Source organism: Porites lutea, chromosome 8 (genome assembly GCF_958299795.1).
Source record: "Porites lutea chromosome 8, jaPorLute2.1, whole genome shotgun sequence".
Classification (NCBI taxonomy): Eukaryota; Metazoa; Cnidaria; class Anthozoa; order Scleractinia; family Poritidae; genus Porites; species Porites lutea.
The window spans coordinates 32,411,595-32,434,094 of NC_133208.1; the positions used below are offsets into that span (position 1 = coordinate 32,411,595).

General features: G+C 41.2%; 2 protein-coding genes across 2 annotated transcripts in view; both read left to right on the forward strand.

Moving 5' to 3' along the window:
• The window catches only part of LOC140946453 (ADAM 17-like protease), a 51,053-nt gene that overhangs the window by 19,913 nt on the left and 8,640 nt on the right, over positions 1-22,500 (forward strand). The window lies entirely within an intron of this gene.
• LOC140946685 (uncharacterized) lies at positions 2,786-7,825 on the forward strand. Its single transcript, XM_073395794.1, has 3 exons — positions 2,786-5,122; positions 5,458-6,470; positions 6,795-7,825. The coding sequence occupies exons 1-3, from the start codon at positions 2,786-2,788 to the stop codon at positions 7,534-7,536; spliced, it is 4,092 nt and encodes a 1,363-aa protein (XP_073251895.1). The 3' UTR covers positions 7,537-7,825.

Below are 22,500 nucleotides of genomic sequence, written 5' to 3' on the forward strand. Positions count from 1 at the left end.
AGCTATGTGTTAAAAAGAAAAAAAGAAGACCTGAAAGAGAGAGAATCGAACGCGTAAGCTTTAACGTAATGAAAATTTACCTGTCGTCGGTACTAACGCTTAACGCACTGCGCTAAGCCCGTTCCCGACGAAAGAAAAAGAAAAAATAAACTAGTCTTTCTCATTATTGGTCATTGACTTTAAATCATTTGGTGGTTCCTAAAGGAACCGTTTGTGGGTTCGTCAAAAGACGAATTAGTAGGATCTGTTCTTCCTACTCAGAAATTTACTATGGTAGGCGAAGTTAAAAGGGTAGGCTGAGATTATTTGCCATTTCTCGCCTGGTACTTTCTCAGAATAATACACAGCGATGTGTTTGGCAGGAAAGCCATCCGGGTCTGCACCAATTTGCCGGTTTAGTTTAAACACGAACAAATAAAAGCGTCCATGATATTCGTTCCAGCCCTCGTGTATGACGGACACGTCTTCGTGATGTTCCCAGGTGAGTTCGGAGACAGTCTTTAACAAATCGACTAAATCAATTTGTGACTCAAACTTCGACGCTCTCAAATGTTCGTTCTTTGAAACATGTCTTTCGTTAATATGGTCTGCTTGTTTTTGGGTTAGGAACGTTCCCTCGGTTTCAAAAGGCGAAGCCATCGTTGAAAATAAAATTTTTTCTGGTTCATCTTAAAACAGATTGCAACACAAAAGACTCAAACTTGAAAAAGAGCGAAAAGGGTTATTGTTTTTGCCGCCCGCCGTTCAACTAAAAAGAATAGCGAACTTTTTGCCGCGAAGGTTCAAAAACTTAAAAGAACGGCGAAAAATTAAATGGTTTTTTACCGCTCCACTTTAATTGTCCTCGCACCAATCAGCGTGAATCTCCCACGAACAGCATAAAGGTAGAGTGAATTTGGAAAAGTCATTTTGCTCTGCTCATCCCAGTGTCAAGATATCCAATTGCTCAAAGATGAAGACTTTGTATGAACTTGCCTTGGAAGCTGTCCCTAACAAGGGTTTAATGGCTGAGACGTTTTTGGTCCCTTGTCATCCGATTGCCAAAGAACTTCAAGCCCGGCAGTACATTGAAGACAGAAATAATTATAGACAACAACACCGCGTCAATTTCAGGTTTGTCTACGCAGATTTGTGTTTTATCGAAGCCTGGTTTTCAAACTCAAAAATTTACCCGAGCAATGTTGTGTTTTTAAATCGATTGTGGAAACAAATCGACAATTTACTTTAGTTCATGTTCCGTTTTAGGCCTATTCTGAAATCCCTGTTTTGGATAAAAGATTGCATATGGTTAAGTGTGAAGACCAAATGTTGTATGATTGAACTGTAAAAACGTGTTTTTAAACGCGCTTGTTGATGTTTTATTTTAGAAATTGTTTGAATCAGTTGAAACAGCGAAGATGGGCCATGTATTGTCATAAAACAGAATGGATTCCCGTGAATGCAAAGATTCCTATGTGTTCCCAATGTAAAAGAATTAGGACAACGCAGTTAACATTAGACGGTTTACGTTTGCAAAGGCAAAAGAAATTTGTTGATAAAAATGAAGAGGCTCGTTTAATTCGCCGTTTTTACTATACGCCAATTCGTAGACGCTTAGAATTTATGTACGGTTTTGTTTCTCTTTAGCAAATGTTTGCGACAAATCAAGAAGCGTCATTTTTGTAGATCGACCCAATGGCTTTCGTTTCATGATGGAGTCTGTTCACAGTGTCTCAGAATTGGAGTTGATTGTTTGACGGTAACCGGTCAAATGAAATATGACCGATACGAACGAGTTAATTTTGAACATGAACGGCGAAAAATCTTTAAGCTATACAGGGGTACAGGAATTTTAAGAAGACGTCAGGCACTTGAACACAGAGTAATCCAATCTTTGGGTCTTTTTTAGAAAAGTGATGCAAGATATCCGTTTTTCGCCGCTAAATCCTTTTACAGAGTGGATCGAAATCAATAGGCAGACCACTGATTTTCGTATTACAATTTTAAATGTAACGATCGATGATGTAAAGCTTGTGGACAATCCTTTTTTTCCTGCTATTGAAACAATGATTGAACGTTTTGAGCGAACCTACGCATACTTAAAGTTAGAATTTCCCTGGTTCTTTCGAGATTACCATGTCAATTTTTTATAATGGACCAGATTCATTAGGGATCTGATATGTTCCAGTTTGTAAATAAGAAAAAAGTGCTTTGAAAAGGACTTTAACCGACTAGCGGTTAAACCACGTTCCTCTCATTGCATTGACTAAGAAAGTGATTGTACCGTTTTACCGAAGGAAGGTAAAAATGTAAATAAAGTTAAGTTTGCGTGTAATTTACTTGTGTCTTTGGGAAAAAGAAATGAACTGAGATCTGTCAACGCTCAGGCAGGGAGGGGTTTTCTTAGAACTTAATGAACACTCAAGAAAAAGAAAAGATTAAAGCTGAATCAACCAAAAATTTCTTAGAAAACGAACAAAGAGTAAAGCTGAATTAGCCAAAATTTCTTAGAAAAACGAACAAAGAGTAAAGCTGACTCAGCCAAAAATGAATTAGAAAAACGAACAAAGACTTAGTCTTGAGGGATTCAGTTGGAAAAGTAATTAGAAAAAGAACAAAGAGTATAGCTGACTAAGGGAAAATAGGTCATTAGGCAATCTTGGACAACCTTTTGTTTAGGATAAGTTAATGACATTCAAAACACATACTCCGCAGTTCATTTAACTCATTCGCGTCTCTGAAAGCGTCATTCAGTTTTTACTGTCTTACTAAGCAGAGCTTTTTGCAAAACGGTGTTTTTCGTATCATGGATCCATACATTCGCGCGCTTATGAACGATGGGCTCGATTCCTTGTTGGAGGAAATACCTGACTGGACGACTAGTCAAGGGGAAGAATTAATGGACTCGGAGGATGACAGCGATCTGCTCATCGCAGCGCGCCGAGCAGAACAACAAGGAGGGAATCCCTTGTTTTCTGTGAACATGGAGCGAGTGAGAGCTCCGCGTTCTTTTCACCGTGGTGTAGCCATTCAAATGCAAGTCCGATTTTCTCTGGAACAGTTACGTCCACCGAATGGGGAATACCAAGGTGAAGCGGTAGCGGAAGCATTCCATCAAGGTTTGATTAATTTTATCCGCGATCCTCGCAATGGTATTGTCAATCCTCAGGATTATTCGATGTCTATGGCTATTCACCACAGTACAGGGACCCACACATGGACCAGCTGTCCGAGAGTTCCACTGAGTGAGTGGATTCAGGGATCGCCACTGACTCGGCAATGGCTAGAAAGACTGGCTAAACAACTTAACTCGGCGGAAAGTTTTGATGCCGCGAGCGGTGATTTTTACGCCGAACTGTCTTTTTTTAAGACGCAGCAACGTGGCGGAAGACCAGCAAAAAACAAGCCTGGCAACAAGTCGTTTGAGCAGTTACTAAAAAAGAGATCTGTGATCACGATTAAGAACAAAGATGAACTGTGTTTCGCCCGTGCCTTGGTTTGCACCAAAGCCTTTGTCGATCAAGACCCGCACTATAAAAATATTTCTGAAGGAAAAGGACTGCAGGGACATCTTGCCTACAAACTGCATCAAGAAAGCGGGGTTCCTGAGGGAATGTGCGGGTTGCCTGAAATTCAGCGAATGCAAGAACATATTGGTCCTCAAGGGTACCAGATTAAAATTTATGAAGGAGTCTGTGGGGCGCTATGGTATTGTGACGAGTCGTTTGATTCTGCGCCTAAAAAACTGTGCCTGCTAAAAGTGGAACAGCATTTTCACGGTTTACGAAGTGTGCCAGCCCTCTTAAACAACAGTTATTACTGTCACCAATGTAACAAAGGTTACGATCAAGAAAATGCAGAACACCATAATTGTTCTCATCAAAACTGTAACAAGTGTCGAAGAAATAACGGCGAATGTTCTGATTTTCAAGAAAGAAAGCCTGCCCATGTCTACTGCAATGATTGTGGTCAGACCTTTTACGGACAAAACTGTTTTACCGCTCACAAAGAATCTAAAGGAAAGAAAAAAGTGAGTCTGTGTCAAAAATTCAAAAAGTGTCCTGAGTGCTGTAAAGTGTACAAGTATTCCAAGAAAAAGAGGCATGTGTGCGGAGAATACCGTTGTCCCAACTGCCGAGAGAAAGTTTTACCAAAGCATCAGTGTTACATTCAACCGCTTGGAATGGAATACAGCAATTTTCTGGACCAAGCAGCCGATTTTAGCGAGGAAGACCGTGCGATTCTGGAAGATCTGGTTGAAGCCGAAGCAGAAAGTCAGGAAGAAGAGGACGAGGAACCGCCCCTGCTGGTGTGTTGTATTGACTTTGAATGTGGTTTAGATGAAAATAAGGATTTTGAGGATGTGCGTGTGGGCTGGCAATATGTCAATGTGGAAGGTAGCTACCGCGAAGCAGGCAAGGCATCGGATATGTTGGAGGATGTGATGGCGAAAACGGTTACCGCGGACATGAAAGAACGGAAAGTGTTTGTGTTTGCTCACAACATGCGAGGGTTTGATTCGTCTTTTATTTTGCAGTTGTTGTATGATAAGGGTTACAAAGTCGAAAAGGTCTTGAGTATGGGGGCGAAATTTTTGTCGTTTCAGTGTGGTAATATGATTTGTCGGGATTCTCTTAATTTTTTTAACATGCCTTTGGAACGCTTGCCGGCTACATTTAATTTGAAGGAAGCGCATAAGGGTTTCTTCCCTTATTCTTACATTTCTGAAGACAAGATTTATTACACTGGACCCTACCCAAAAGCAGAAGAATACCATCCCGAACGAATGAACGAAAAACGGAGAAAGGAATTTTTAACTTGGCACAAAGAAAAAGTTAACAGCGGCGCCATCTTTGATTGCCAAAAAGAACTATCTGCGTACCTAAAAAGCGATGTCCAAGTGCTAACGGAATCGATGGAAACATTTGCCAGCGAAATGGTAGAGTTGACAGGCATAGACCCTACTGTGGAATGCGTCACCATTGCAAGTACGGCGTTTAAAGTTTTCCAGACCAAGTTTTTGGAGCCGTACACGATTGCCTTGGAGCCTCTCGGCGGATGGCGCCACAACCAGCAGAATCAGAGTGTGGAAGCCCTGCAGTGGTTAGAATTTGAAAATGTCAAGATTGGCGGTGGTATTCAGGTAACTATTAAGAATTTTAGAAATTTAAGTTGCAGTCAAAGTCTACACAACTTAAATTAAACTTGCAGTGTTTTACTGCAAATTTTAATTCGTGACATGTTTACGACTGTGCAAACGTGAATGCACATTACAAATCAAAAATTAGAAGGAAATGTATGGGAAATATGTATAAAAAGTCTGGTTTTTTCAAACTTACATTGCGGTGTTTTTCAACATATTTCAGTTGGCGAAATGTTTTATACTGTGCAATGGCAAATGCACGACCGAAATCAAAAATTATAATTTGCGGACCGTCAAGGAAACAATGACAAATGTATATTTTTTTTATTTTGCAGCATGTACGAAATTCATTGAATGGAGAAGCAAAAGTGATCACCCCAGCCCAATCTTACAACGTGGATGGCTATCACGCAGCCAGCAATACTGTCTACGAGTATCAGGGTTGCATTTTTCACGGTTGCCGTAAATGTTATCCAAAGCAAAGAAACATAAAGCGCTTCTGCCATCCCGATCGAACCGTGAGTGAAGTCTATGAGGCAACTCTGAAGAAAACGGCCATCCTCCGTGACGCAGGGTACACCGTGATTGAAATGTGGGGGTGCGACTTTGCCAAACAGAAAGAAACCGACCCAGAGCTAGCCGAATTCCTGGAAAACTTCGAATTTGTCCCGCCGCTTGAGCCGCGAGACGCGTTCTTTGGGGGTCGAACGGGCGCTGCGACCCTGTACGCTAAAACAGCAGAAGACGAGGAGATTAGTTATGTGGATTACACGTCATTGTATCCAAGTATTAACAAATATGGAACTTATCCAGTGGGATTCCCGCAGATTATCTATCGTCCAGAAAACCAGAACATTAACGATTATTTTGGTCTCGCGCAAGTGGATATCCTGGCTCCTGAACGTTTGTATCACCCCGTTCTGCCTGTCAGGGCAGGGGGAAAACTTACTTTTCCTCTTTGCAGGTCCTGTGTTGCAGAAGAGTTGGACAACCCCCTGCTAGAACGAAGCAATATGTGTGGTCACACACGCGAACAGCGCATGCTGAAAGGGACCTGGTGTACTCCGGAACTACAAAAAGCGGTGGAGAAGGGGTACCAAATCCTAAAAATACATGAAGTCTGGCACTTCCCCGAAGAAAATAGACGTGAAGGCCTTTTCGCTGGCTACGTGAATACCTGGTTGAAACTTAAACAGGAGAGCGCCGGATGGCCTGCAGGTGTGGAAACCCCAGAGCAGAAAGCAGAGTACGTAAAGCAATATGAAGAACACGAGGGGATTAAGCTGGATCCTGAAAAGATTGCTGTGAATCCGGGCCGAAGAAGCATTGCGAAATTACTTTTGAACAGGTAACTAGTTATATTAAATTGTTTAAGTTGCAGTCAAAGTCTACACTTAAGAAAAATTAGTTGCAGTGTTTTACTGCAAATTTGAGTTCGCGACATGTTTACTACTGTGCAAACACAAGTGCACACTACAAATCAAAAATTACAGTGTTTTGTATGGGAAATATGTTGAAAAAGTGTGCAGATTTTAAACTTACATTGCAGTGTTTTACTGCAAATTTTAATTCGTGAAATGATTACTCCCTTGCAAACGCGAATGCACGATCGAAAAATTATAATCTGCGGACCATACTGAGAAATCAATAACATTACTTTTTTCTTTTTCAGCTTATGGGGGAAATTTGGTGAGCGACAGAACAAGCCTGTGACGCACTGCATCACCCAACCCTCGCATCTGTTCCAGCTGCTTGAAGACCCGGTGAATGAGATTCACAGTGTACGTATCTGCTCTGAAGATGTCATGGAGTTGGTGGTGACCAAAGCGGAAGACGAATACCAGCGTTCGTTCAAGCAAAACGTGTTCATCGCGGCCTTCACGACTTCGCTGGCTCGCCTCAAGCTTTACGATGCCCTTGATTTTTTAGGTGACCGAGTCTTGTATTACGATACAGACTCGGTCATTTATAAAACCAAGCAGGGTCAAGACAAGCTACCGCTGGGTTCGTTTTTGGGGGAATTCACAGACGAGATTGACGGAGACGTGATCGTGGAATTTTGCAGTGGCGGGGCGAAAAACTATGGTTACCTGACCAAGAAAGGTAAAGTCGAATGTAAAGTACGTGGGTTTTCTCTCAATTATGAGACAAAACAAACCTTAAATTACTACACGATGAAAGAAAACATTTTAAAAGAGTTAGACGAACCGTTGGAAAAAGCGCGTCGAATGGCGATCACGATTCCTGATTTTTTTGAACGCAATCAGGTCACCAAGAAAATCAAACTCACGGAACGTAAAAAACATTATCAGCTGGTGTTTGATAAACGCATCATTGACCCTGCTACACGTTCTTCGACCCCGTATGGCTACAATTGGTTCGGTGCGGATGTGGAACTTTTAATGGATTTGTAAAATTAGTGCGGGTACGGTTTGCTTGGTAGCGCCAACCCGCTTTAGCTTTTGTATGTAGTTTTTATAGGGGTACAGTAGCTTGGAAGCGCGAACCCCTTGCATACTTTGTTTTTGAAATTAAATTAGGATTTGTAACGTTTTATCGAAGGGAGGTAAAAACGGCTTAATAAACTAAGTTCGCGACACAATTGATTGGTGTGGTCTCTGTTTGTATAAATAGAGGGAACAGGGTTGGTCAAGTTACTTTTCGTAAACATGTCGAACATTTACTTAACCCTCGTAAGCGATGTCACCCAAACATACGTGAGTAATGTGGCAAATCAGTTTAAAGTCAAACCTGGGTTAAGATTACACGGGGAAGGATGGAAAGTCTCAATTGCTTCGGCAATTTTGCCTAAAATGTCTCTATTTAAAGACTTGCAGAGTGCCGATGTGAATTTAATGGAATTATGGGCTGAGACTGAAAAAGCAAATCAATCCGGTGTGTCGCAAAAAGGCTATATCAGTGCAAGTGATTTACGTGAATGGGAAAAAGCAGGCGCCTGTCATGAAGGGGTGGATTTTTTTAATACAGTGAAACATAGAATAGAAGAAACAGCGCACGCTAGTTTGGATGATGGTTTTAAGTTTAGTTCAGCCCGTTGGCATACATTAGCGTGGAATAAAGACGGTGTGCAACCGGAACTCGTCTTAACTCATAGCCATACGGACAATTCAATTTATGTCTACAAACCGTTGGCGGAAACATTACATTGGATAAATACCAAGTCTAATCAAGCCGATAGCATGGGACCAAATTTGGTACATAGCTACCCCAATCACACTAAAGGAGCCAGTTCCTTGGAGACGGGAAAACCCACCCAAATACTTGGCAATTGGCTTCATTTAAGTACTCTCTCCGATTGGCGTTTTATTAACCTCAATCAAAGTTTTGAAGATGCCTTAAACCTCTACCCCAGACCCCTGGAAGTCTCAGCCAAAGTGACCGCTAACAGCGTGACCGTCACGCAATCCTTAGGCCAAGTCTATTATGCGCCTGAAGGAAGACAACGCTATGCGTTTTCACCCACCCGAGAAAACTTTTACGAGGTACAAGACAATCATTGGGAAGAGGTTGAAATCACGCTCAAAGAATTAAATGGGACACTAGTTCAATTTCAATCGGATAGTCAGTGCGTGATTCGACTGCATTTTAAGAAAGAATAAGACACAATTCAATTGTAACAACAAATTTTTATTAAGTGAATAAAAAAACAAACAGAATTACAGCTTAAGTTTGCGTTTTGTCTGCATAATGGCTTTGACGATCTGTTCTTGTTTGGTTTTCTTCCCTGGGAGGTTTGTAATAGCGCGTATCATTTTATCGTCCGCTTTCCACTTGTCCTTTAAACTTTTCGCTTTGGAATAATCGATGTCATGGATTTTCGCTAATTCGTCTAATCTATTGATGCCTCGGTCACCCCTCTTCAGTCTTTGTTGAAGGCGGGTCCCTGGACCAAGGTAATTTGCTCTAGGCCAATGAAACTCTTTGCCTGTTTTTTCAATTAATTTTTGAATATCCAACGCAGCCCCACGCTGACCGCGCTTTTTTCCCTTTTGCGGTCTTTTTCTGCGAGCCTTCCTTTTACCAATCCTTGCCATCTAATCGTCTTTTTACTGGTGTCCCAAACGGTTTCCAGCCTGGAGCAGTTGCGAGTTTCTTTAAGGCTCTTTCTGTAGCCCTTTTTGATGCCTCGTTAAATTTTTTTTCAATACTCTCCCGAGCTTTTTTCCAAGGGGATTTAGCAGCAAAGCCTTCTTCTTCTTCCGCTGTACTAAAAACACTGGAAGGAGGGGAAGGAGTCTTTTTCTTTTTAGGGGTCTTGTAACCAGATGAAGGAGTCTTTTTAGGGGTCTTGGGTAACAACCGCTTTGCTTTGGATTCGGTCTTAAAGGTCAACTTGGGTTTTTTACTGGTGGAGGGAGTTTGTTTAACTACAGGTGTTTGTAACACTGAATGAGGGGTCACCGGTTCTGCTTTCCTTTTTATAGCTTTACTGATTTTTGAAATGTTCCCCATAAATTGCTGTAATGGACCAACCGCTAAATTTCCCTCCTCATCATCGCTATCGGAAACATCCTGCCCTATCCCGCGCGTTCCTCCTGGCTGACGAATTTTCTTAACCCATTGTTGTAATTCTCGGTTCACGGATTTCAAACGGGGTTCTTTCCAAGTATCTGGCGCAGGACTCTCCAGCAAAAGTTCTTTTTGAGCGGCTAAACCAGCAGCTTTGGTTAAGCGGCTATCGTCTAAAAGATTAGATTTGTATTTATGCCGCAAACGTAAAAATTTCACAGAGTTTTCAATCGGTGTGGATGAAATACCGTCCATGATGGCAAATGAACATCCTAGTCAAGCCATGCGCTTATATCTGTTTGGGTCTGCATCTCCCTTTGAGTTTTTGTTGAAACTCTTTGATCATTTGTGCAATGAGAAGCACATAATCTAATATGCATAGGAGTCGTTGTAACACTTTACGTTTCATGACTTAATAACGATAATGTTTTTTAGCGCAGTGATAGCAGCGATTTAATTCTTTCCACGCACCGGCTCCTATTTGTGTAGTCATCAGATGTTTGCGCCTTTTTATACTCTGACGAGGATTCGCAATGACTCGGAGAGATTGACGATAGGGTTTTAAACGACTGACCGTCTTTCTACCAGGTCGTACAGCCCCGCGCAACGTGTTCATCACCAGTTCACTCACTGCATTAATTTGATCCGCATTCGCATAACGTAATTTTTGCTGACGATTATTTTGATTTGCTTCTTTTAAGACATCTCTTAAGAAATGACTCTGTCTTGTCATTCGCCCCGTCATGATGTTTATTTTTTCATTCGTTTACGCCTCCTTTTATACTACTTTTTCTCTAAAGCTCGTAACGCTTTCCGAGTGCCATAATTAGCCGCCGCGCCTAAACCACCTAAAGCAACGGCTTTTCCACCACTCACTAAGGCTGGAATAGCTGCTGCTAACAGAGGAGCAATACCTCCTCTCTGTCTTCCTACACCAGGTCTACCTTTTCTTCTTTTTCCTTTTTGTTTCATGATGACGAATGCGTTGGTTTGAGATAGAACGGCTATTTATATCTTCGTCAAAGGTATGAACGCGTGTTGTTCCCTCTGCTTTTGTTAAATGACTCCAAATGCGAAAACAGTCATCCGAGGCAGGATGTAAATCCAACATAAAATAACCAAAAGGACGGGCTGTTAGCTTTAAAAACAATTTGAGTACTTGACGCCATTTTTCAGGGTACACTTGAAGCAGTAAATGTCGAATGCCTGTCTTATCCCTGGGTGATTTAAAACAAATCACATAGTGTGCATTGCGGTTAATAGTTTTCGCAAACTTGCCCGGGGGAAAGAGATCTTGTGTAATATAAAGAGCGGTAATGCCTCGATGGTGAGAATCTTTCGTAAATAAATCCAAGACGCGTTTATCACTCCCCGATTCTTCCATTAAATCATCCAAAATGAGTATGCCATGATGTTCAGGTTTAAACCATTTAACAAGAGCCCCTTCGGGAGGGAGTCCTTTGTAAAAATTAACGTGTTTTTTCATGCGATCAAATCGGGGTTGCCATCGATCATAACAATATACCACTTTTTTCGGAGGAGGGTCAAACAATGTTTTTTCTTAGAGTAATTTTTCCACTAATTCGCTTTTCCCACTACCTGAGGGTCCCGCTACAATCACGCTAGAGGGCTGTCGAATCATTTTCGCCGTCTGTAATGTTGTACGTTATCTTTTATACCTTTCAGAGCTTGTTTCCCTAAAAAGGCCCCTAATTTGATAAAACTAGGAGAAGGACCAGACAACCCCATGGCTACCCCTTCGGCAATTTTATCCACAAGACGTGGTTTTCGCCTAAATCTCGCACCCCCTTTTTGAATTTTTCGTTTTATGACTCGACGTTTTCGCTTTCGGGCCATAGTTGTTGATACAACCGCGGTGAGTTCAACTGAATGAGGATTAGTATCTGATCTTTCAAATGTGTTTCACCTATTCCTTTTATATGATTTTTTAAGTCCTCCCACAACTGAGCTTGCGCTAAACATCGCACAAATTGCCAATGATACCCATCCCACAGTTCCGCGGGATCAAGACAGAGTCTGATCCATTCTTGTTTGTGATCTTTCCAATAAGACCATTCTTTTTCTAACAGTGCATTAAGCACTTTTTGAACATCACCCCGTAGTATCATGATAGAAATGACACAGTCAGAAGTAACACACACACAATTTTATTAATGAATGAAAAAAGAAGAACGGTTTACATTACATTGCTCATACTCTGTCAGCTCTGTTTTAATGAGACGCTGCAGTTGGTCTGCGACTCGCCTATCATTTAACACTAAATTATTGGAATGCCACTGAGCTAAAAAATCTTGAAAAGAGGCATGTCTGGCTTTTGCTTTTAAAAAGAAAAGGGCATAATGCCCACACGTAAAACTATCCATGGCTTGTAAAGTCTGATCACTGCTAATGATTTCTTTCCACTGGCTCAACCAAGCTTGTAAGGTAGGATTTTTGTAGGTAGAAAGAGGTAACCCATAACTGTCAAAGACTTCACATGTAGTTCCTTCGGTCCAAAGGGCTAACCAATGTTCACCCGGTTGACTAGCTGGATCTGTGTTAACAATGTAAGCATTCACTCGTTTCTTAGACACGGGAGGTAATTGATCTGCTGGAAACACGCCACGAAAATAGGGTCGTAATTCGCGATCGTCTTCTGCTAAGTATTTGAGGACTGTATCACTGAGAGGTACGAACTCCATCCTAGCTGTTGATGGAATAAAGAATGCCTCCCCACTGGTCTATTTCATAGACATTTTCGTACTCACTCCAAATGACCACGGTCACGTTGTGACCTACATTGGCTCTGAAGTCAATTTCATAACTGACATTCCCCGTGAGTTTAGGATTTCTATAGCTAGGATCATCCGCATCCCCAGGAGCATTGTTAAACATGAACAAGGTACAATTGTTGCCTTGTCCCCAGTCGCTTGGGAGCAGCATGGGCACCCTGTGGTACTTGTAAGCGCCTGACGCTGTGAGGAAGCGATCATAACCTACTAAATCTTCTGCTTTGGAATTGCCTGTTAGTTCCAAGGCTCTATACGGGTATTCTTCGCCGTCAATTCGTTGTCGAACTCTGGTGACACCAAACTTTTCATAGGCATAAGGGTAATACTTCAGACTTCCATTGTAATTCGTGGAATTCATGAGTCCGATAATGACTTTGACAGGAACCTTGTTCAAGAAGACATTGTCCTGAGACCAACGAGTGCTGTTTCCATCGAACGAATACGTTCGGATTTCACTTCGAACTACAGGGTAGCGGACTTTTTTGGTTTTACTCAAACTTCTTTCTTTTTGTAGCCTGGAATACACAGAGGCATTGAGAGTGACTTTTTTCATCCACAGAGTGACAAACAAATCATTGTCCCCCAGTGTTGGAATCTTTTTGTTGACAGTCGTAGTCGTGTCTGGGGTACCAAACAGAAACATGTTGCTGTCATTCAAATACAATTCCAAATCAATCTGCACGTTAGGAACCAAACATTTGCCTGTTTTGAACACCGCGATGTGGGGTTTGATGATAAAGGTATGATACGCTTTGCCGAGTAAGCGACTGGTGAGTGCTTTCAAGCCTGTTTTTCCACTCCAGTCGTTGGGGTTGGGTTTATCATTAGTGCCTGCATTGGTAGGGGTTAATTCTTCAAGGACATTGAGTTCATTCACCCATCCTTGAGCTGCCAAGGTCGTTTCTCCTTCTTGGCGATTAAAATTCTGTAGGGTTTCTAGGTAAGCTTTCTGGTGATAGGCATTGCTTTGTTCTGTCATCAACACTCCATTGAAAGACACATTCATTTGATTAAAGAGAGAATGACCAAAATTGTTGACGCAATAGACATATTTGGTATCATTACCATCCGAAGCCCCTGTTTCATCATTGGAAAGTCCTCCTGTCCCTGTGGTGTTCATACGCACTTTGATTTCTAGCTTGGTTTCATTCAAATCATAATAATCATCCCCTGCCGGTACAGTAAAAAGAATAGGACGTGTTCCAGTATTAGCTGGTTTGAAAGGAATCCACCGTTTGGCTTCATACCTATAGTCAATGTTGGGAATGTCAAACAGATTCAGCGACATGTTGACGGACTGATAGCTTAACGTCGTCTGCGTCGTCTATTTATACGTTTCCGTCCTTTGTTTTTCCAAGGGTAGATGACTGGATGCACTTTCCCTCCTTTTTGTTTTCTTAAAGAACGAAGAATCGTTGGATCTAATGGTTTATAGGTAGTGGATCCCCATGGGTTGGTAGGTTGTCTAAAAATAGTGCCTCCGCGTTGATAGGGAGAATGGTAACGACCCACTGATCGTTGATGTCTTATGTGAGATTGTGATTTTTGTCCTCGCCGCATGTTTTACACACCTAAAATGTCTTTAACACGTTGTCGTTTCTTTTTATAGGTTTGTTTGGCTTTGCTTTTCACAGCCAGACCAATAGCCGCGGGTATTTTACGTTTGAGTCCTCTTTTTAAAACGTCTCCTGAACCTTTTAAGGCTTCGGAGGCTGACGCCCCTTTTTCATAAGCATGTAATCCGTGTCCAATCGAGCGAACTACACTCGGCCCCGCTAATTTTACCAATTCTTGCATAAAACCACTCCCGTACATAGTGGGGGTATGATAACGCGTCAGTGATCCTCCTAACATGTTGTTTGCTGTAGTTGTGATGTTTCCATAATACAGGGTCTCTTTTATACTTGTTGAAAACCAATGGTAATGATGGTTTTGCCTGGGGATAAGACCAACAAGGACCCATCTGGTGTAGCCAACGACACTTCAATGCTTTCCATGTGTTGATTTCGAACTCGAATCCATTCACGATGGTAAGGTTCTATGGTCGCTCTCCCTTCTCCTTTTCTTTCTAATTCCACTTTTCTTAACAGCGAATGTCGTTGTGATCCTACAATGGTGGATTCTACAGCATCGCAATAAATCATGACCGTTTGTTTTACGGTTCCCACATGCGTATTAAACAGGACATTCAGATTTTGAAAATGCCAATCCACAGTACGCGTGAGATATAGATACGATTGACCATTCTCTTGTTTGACTTTGAATAACGAGTTTCCCCCTAATAAATCTGATGGACTAATGCTCACAAAATGCTCTCCTAGCCATTGATACTTATCATTGCTTTTGACGGGTGGAGTGTATGTCGTATAAGTGGTTGTGGGTAAGACAAAGTCTAAATTGGGTCCTAATTGGTATTGGTTGTTTTTGTCTTTGAACAATAAACCAAACTTTTCCGCAAAATCCACATGTATCCCTACAGAGGAAAGGGGGTGAATTTTTAGCTGTCTGTCACGAGCAAACGCATCTTCAAGGGATACTTTTTTCAACACGAGGGTGTTTTCGTTCCATTCAAAGGTGGGTTTCCAAGTAGATTTCAGGGAAACAGTGCCTGTATTACCTTTGGTTGTTTTCCAAGTGTCGAAGGTTGACTTTACATCTTCCATGATGGTTTGTTCCATATGGGTCATAATATTCTGCCATAATTGATGACCTGAATAGACAGGATACGAACTACCCATGACATCTTTCAAAGTCACAGTTTTGTCTTTGGGCTCAAAGTTAATAAACCAATCACTGGCCACAGCATGACGCTTGGTCAAGGTGTAGCGATAGTTGAGTATCTTGGTGTCACTATTACTGTGAATGACCGCAGAACTATGTCCTACATCAGGGACCGAGACACTCCACAAACTGGCTTGCCAGGTATTGCCTTCTAAATTGAGTCGCACCGGTAAACGCACTTTAAAATTATTATTTTGGTTTTGGGGATGTTCATCCGTGGGATCGCTGATCAAGGTTAATCGAAAACTCTTCATAACACTTGCAAATCTCTTTTCCACACCCAAGAGTTATATTTTTTCGGCCAACCCTTCCAAGACACAAAGACTTGTTTTCCTTTGCGTTTTAAAACTTGATCAATACGAAATAATGAATCGTCTGCGACATTGACCTTTTGCAGATCTGGTTCATAAAACGTTCCTTTTATAGGAGACCCGTCCCATTCCGTGAGTTTATACGTTACCACTGGTTTTGTCGTATAGATTTGTTTCACTAAAAACACTTCTTCGGTCCACCCAGGCAAATACCCTTTTTTAAAAGGACGAAATTTTTTATTGAGTCTTACTTTATCACCTACTTGACATTGCGGTTTTTTCACTTTGTTGTCTTTTTTCGTATCGTATAAACGATACCAAATTTCCGTTTCGTTGGACTCGTTGACATTGACAGGTTTTTCTTGAATACTACGATGATAGGAATGATTATATGCTTTCACTAAAGCAGGCAACACATCAATATACTTGAGCGTATTATGCGCAGTAAAATAGCGAAACATGTTCGTTTTCAAAGTTCGATTCCAACGTTCCACTACGGAACCGTGAGGATCTCCATGCGTAGAAAAATGATTCACACCCTGTTTTTTAAAAAAGGATTGCACTTTAACATTATAAAATTCACCGCCAAAATCCGTTTGTACTTTTTGAGGTAAACGATCTCCTAATCTTGCCCATAGTCTTTGTAAGGCTTCTACCATCGCTGTTGCGCTTTTACTCTTTAACGGTTCTACCCAGGCAAATTTTGAGAGTACATCAATCACCGTCAGTAAATATTTGTACCCTTTGTTGTATTTAGCTAGTTTTTGCATGTCTACCAAGTCCATGACAAATTGTTCGTTGATTTTAAACACCAGGGTGGGTAACGTTTTAAAACGTCGACGCCTTGGTTTATGCAGGGTGTAACTCAGCACTTGTTGCAGTTCCTTCTTGGCTTGGGACACAGGAATCTTGTGTGCTTTGGCAAATTTGGCAATTCCTCCCAGTGATCCAGGTTCTGTAGGATCGACATAAGAAGCAGATAATTTTGTTTCCATGGTACGATAGATACTGTCCTGCTAAATACGAAAATGAATACATGTTCTTTGAATAATGCTTCCTTAAATAGCGAAACACAGTTACTCCTTCAGAAGGAAAGTGTCGATGTAACCAAGTGATGTAAATTGCATAATGTCCCCAGGACAATTGGTTATGATACATCATAAATTTAAACAGAGCAATAGGAGGACAAGGGTCTTGAAAGAAGGCAGAGTCTGCACAAATATGTTGGCAAATCCACACAGTACTTCTATACTGCAGATTTCCCATGACGAAAGGACTGCTTTTAAAAACAAATCACCCACTTTATACCCTAACCCTAATCCCAAGGGGCTAGGGTTTAACCCTAACCTTATTAGCATTTTAACCCTAACCCTAACCCTAATCCCAAGGGGCTAGGGTTTAACCCTAACCTTATTAGCATTTTAACCCTAACCCTAACCCTAACCCTAATCCCAAGGGGCTAGGGCTTAACCCTAACTTTATTAGCATTTTAACCCTAACCCTAGTCCTAACCCTAATCCCAAGGGGCTAGGGTTTAACCCTAACCTTATTAGCATTTTAACCCTAACCCTAACCCTAACAAGAAAACAACCACAAACAATTCCTTTTCAACACTTTTATTTAAACATTGACAAAACTAGTAATTGCTTGTTTCAGAAGAGTACCTCAAAAGATACCAGTTCCATATGTTCTAAATGTTTCGTACGAATAGGGTAACAAACCCGCTTCCTTTCTTTGAGCATTGTTTGCATCACATTCTTGAACAAATCTCTTTTCTTTTTCTTGTTTTTGCTTGTCTGTTTCTTCTGGAACACATACATTCACTAATTGAGCAAAAAAACGTTCCTCAACTGGCGTTAAAGGCAATCCCTTCTGCTTTCTGTTGCGACAATAGGAAGCCAAACTGCACACTTTTTCAGGCAAATAACCAAAAGGCCAGTCTTCATACACTGCTTTGGCGATGGCTGCTTCGTTCTTTTCATACTTTTCAGCCCCGGGAGGAGGTTTCCACTCATCATGTTTGCTTGCTATGCATGCATTTAAGAACTTTTCATCCGCAGATGAAAGAGAATGACCTTTGCTTTTTTGTTTTTCTAGATACTCAGCTACATTTGCATCAGCTAAAGGAAGATGATGCCATCCTTTCACACGAGAATTAAACCTATGGTTGGCAATACTAACAGCCTCCGTCCATTGCTCTCGTTTCTTGAGCTCCTTGGCTATCTCTGGACACGACTGAAAGGTGCTTGGCAGAGGGGTGCTGTTCCAAGGATTCTTTGTTTGCTCTTTTCTTTGTTCTTCTTGCTTTTTGGCTGATTCAGCAAACGTTTTGGCTGATTCAGCAAACCATGCATGTTGCTGATTCTGCTCTGTTTGAGTTTCGGCATCTTGTTTGCTGTACCAACCATTGCGCTGTTTCCACGTTTCAACATTCGCTTCCGCTTGTTGCATCCATTCTGCTCTGCTCAGGTTTGTCGCATACTTGAGTTTATGGATGGGTCTCTTATCGATAAACAGTGGTGTGTGAATCCACTGAAAATATTTGCAGCGAGTCTCAGCTGAAGCGGATGTTCCACAGGTTAAGAATACTTTGTTCAGGTTTCTGGCTGTCTTACTAAGGCGTAGAATAGGAATTCGTGAGCAATGACATTTCAAATCTCCCCATTCGGTTTTTACTTCTGCATGCATGTCTTTCTTTAAGGCATCATACACTTTCAGTTTGTCTACATTCTTTCCATAAAATCTTGGGCAGAGTTTCTTTTCTTCAAAACATGACAGCAAAAAATGTGTGTTGAAAGGATCACTCTCAGTAGCTCCAAAATCGACGCTCATCATTTCAAGGTCTTCTTCTCTACTCATTTCACAAGTCATGGCTGCAGAGTTTGTGATTTGACCAGAGATTGCCCCAATTTTATAATCCTCCCAAGGTCCCTTGGGTATTGGGCAAGATCGGGCAAGAATCCCCAAGGGTGTTAGACAAATAAACACACGTTTTTAATAAGATCACAATGTTTAATTTTAAACGACAACAAACTTTTTTACAACAACCAAGAACAAAGTGTTTTTAGGGAAATTGAAATCCTCCTGCCTCTACTTTAGGTCGTTTCTGTAATCTTTCTTGTACCATCTCATGCATTCGTTTCTTGAGAGCTGAGGGTGTAGAAGCTTTAGGGACCTTCACAGGTTTAGGTGCTTGGTGAATCCACTGAAAGTAATTACACCTGGCTTCTCTCTCCTTAGGGCAGCTTAGGAACACTTTGTTTGGATTTCTTGGTTTTTGACTGAGCTTGAGTCTAGGCACTAATCCACAGTGACAGGCAAAGGTTCCCCATTGTTGATGGATTTTGGGATGAATGCTGTTACAAATGATATCCAACACTGTCTGCTTGCTGTCTACATTGCCAAAATACACGGGGCATGTATAACCATTGGCAAGTCCTTTTTCAGGCAGGACAAAGTTGGTATGCAAAGGTTTGCTTGCATCCATCAGATACTCTTGCAAAGCCAGTTCTTCTAAATTAGGTACATCGAATTCCCCTTCTATAGGCCACCATTCCACTTGTCGACCATCTGGTAACACAGCGACTCCTTCTTCCATGATATGCACGGGATCTAGGTCAGGCTGTGTTTCCATAGAACTCGGTCCATTGAATAGATCTTGGCAGTCCTGCTGCATTTCCTCATAGGAAGGAAGTTGTTCATTGACAATCATTTGAGGTTCTGGGTCCAGGTATTTCTGCAACCTACATTTATCGCCTGTAGTGTAATGGGATGCTGTCCATTCTTTTGTAAGAGGTTCAGCATTCTCAATCATTGGAGGTTCTGGCGTTTTTAGAACGGATTGAACTACTTCTACTCCTGTCTTATTTTTGGCTTTTCTGGATTTCTTCTTGGGAGCTTCCATGTTAAACGGCGGTTCTTGCAGATAACACATAGTGAAAAAGCACATCAAATACACAGATTTATACTTACTTGACATCCCTTAGGGAATTGGACATGTCTGGGCAATGACGTCACTTCTGTCGCGAACTCACACGAATCACCCCCTTGGGACATGAACATGTTAGGGCAAACTATAAAAGAGAGTAATTAGCTCATTTTTATTATTAAACAACATGACTCAGCCAATTGACACCTCGTTTTATGTGACGCTGACTAGTCAAAAAACACAGGAATTTCCAGACAATTTACCCACACAATTTCAATACCGTTTGCCTCAAAGCTTATGGTTACCGGGCAAATGGAAAGTGGGATTGGCAAGTGTGTTTTTACCTGGCGTTTCCAATCCCATTCCCCATGTTGTCACATCCCATGTCAGTTCCTCTCCGCCCAAACAACATGACATACTTCCTACCAAACCTTTCAGTATTCGGTCGATTCACAACCTGTACAAAGGGAGTAATACCGATATTTTATTTCAACAATATGCCAAAGCTTTCAAATCAAGTCAATCCCAAGAATTTTTGTCCAAACTTAAAACAGCAGATTTGCAAGATGCCTCCAACGGGTTTGATTTTATGTCCAAAGTTTTTTGGTGGATGGAACAGGATTTAAACAAAAAATTACCCACGGGGTATGAATTTGCCGATAGTAATGATAATTGGAGAATAGATGTTTCTGCTCAAGATAATTTCACGACTTGGCTGCTTCGACATTACAATATTAAAAGTACCAACAGAAAAAGTGTGCCTTATTTAGCCATTAATTTGATCTTGGCTAAACAAATGGGATGGGTGGTAGAAACAGCTAACAATGTGTTTGCGGTGGGACCAAATTTACTCATGGAACTTCCAGATGGTACTACTGGCGTAAAACCAGATCCTGCATCCTGTCTCAATGCAAAATTTACTTTTACTCAACCCATTCATGTAGTAGACGGGTTGCTGTATCTTTGCTCCACATTTAGTTGGCGCTTTGTGAATTTAAATGAAGCCTTTGACAAAGCGATTCATCAGGCCTATGAAACCCCAAAAACAGATTTGAATGTGTTCAAACCCTGGATGACTAACCTTTCATTATGGAATATGGATCTTGGACTCGACTTGGACGATAAGTTTGTAGGTCTGCCTGTATCTCCCCATTATTGGAAACCCACGACTCTGAGTGTGACTTTGTTAAGAGGGGTACAAATTGCGGATGGTGTATCTCACGGAAAATACACTGGAAAACTGCAGATTGATATGACCTCCTTAACTCGCAACAAAACTTATACGGTCGCATTAGAGTGGTACCAAAAGGATGCGTGGTTGTTTAACCGTTCTAACTTTGGTGCTGATGGTTCAGGTTTACAAGTTCATCATTTGCGGGTTGAAAAACATACTCATGAGCAAAACAAAACCCATTTGATTTATTATCACACTCTTACTATTCAATTCACTAAAACTTCAAGTAGACATGCTAAACTAAACATCGAGTTTGACATAGGGTTTCCACTGTCAGCGAAATACTCAGATGATTTGAAAGACAACACTTTTTTAGTGTTGTATGGAGTAGAGGGACATGTAGAACAGGTACCAGATGTGTATGATGATCACCCGGTCATTCCCTCTTCTCACACAACAACCGAAACAACGACTACCAGTATGGGGGACAAGAAAGCATCCACACTTCCTAAATCTCATGGAACAGACAATTTACGTCCTCTGTTTTTGTCTTGCAATTTAACTAAAAGCATTGATGGAAACAAAACCATCATGAAGTCTGTCGCTTATAATAACGAAAAAACGCTGATTGAATGTAACCCCATTCAATTTTATTCCATGCGGAGTTATTTGGTGGACATTTTAGAAGTGACTGTGACAGAATGGAATAACACTATTCCCGACTTCAATCAGGATAGTCCAGTCACTGTCACCCTGTTTTTCAAGAAAAAGCTGACAGAGTCTCAACGCAAATACATTAAGTTGGATGAATCATTCGACCGTGACCAGCTCATATAAGCATGCATGGGCAACACAGTTCATTCATTATGTGTGAGCTCGAGTGGATCAACATCGCTAGTAAATCACTAGCTTATTGCGCTCAGTTGTTGCAACAGATTAAACAGCTCAAGGAAAAGTTTGAGAGACTCCAAGAAGAAGCGGCTAGACTGAAAACTTTGGTTCAAAAACAAGAACAGCTGGTACAAGATCTAACCGAAAGACATGGGGGCTACGACACCGTCTACTAAATTGGAACAGCTGTTAAGAAAAGTACAGCCTCGTCAATTTGCCTCCTACCAAGAATTTATACGAGCCTTGATGATTGAGACATTGGCCAACACAAGCATGACCTTTGATCAATTGAATTACGACTTGTTTGCTTTGAACCGAGAGGTATTTCATCAAGTGAACAGAGAAACCACGGCATTTTTTAAGTTATTGGCTAACAAGCAACAGTGCTTCCTTCCTGATGGACCAACTACCTCACAAGATCAATACTGAGCAGTCCAACAGATTCGAGGAAATTTTACAGCAAATGGACCCTTCGCTACTACAAGGATACAAAAAGTTTATACATGAAGTTATTATACAGGGCATCAGCTATCACAATCTTACTTTTGACACTTTAAACCGTTATTTATTTGACTTGAACAAAGATGTGATGGACCAAATTTTTCAAAAAGCTATTTCTTACTACGAGATGCATGCACCAGAAAAGATCAAGTCCTATGGGAATTGAACATGTCTGGGCAATGACGTCAATGGTCTTCTATAAAACTAAAGTTGGGTTCTACTCATCAACACATAAGACGATGGCTTTTACTGTAATCTCTGGTGGCGCAAATGGTGTGGATTTAGAAGCAGAAAAGTTAGCAAGACACTATGGTTTACCAGTACATGTCCTCATACCTCCTTGCCATCCGAGAAAAGCCTCCATACAACCCTTAACTCATCAACATTTAGCTGAAGCGATTCCTATCACAACTAAAGTGGCTTTTCGTCTCAACAAACAGTTAACCAACCCGATCAGTTTACAGTATATA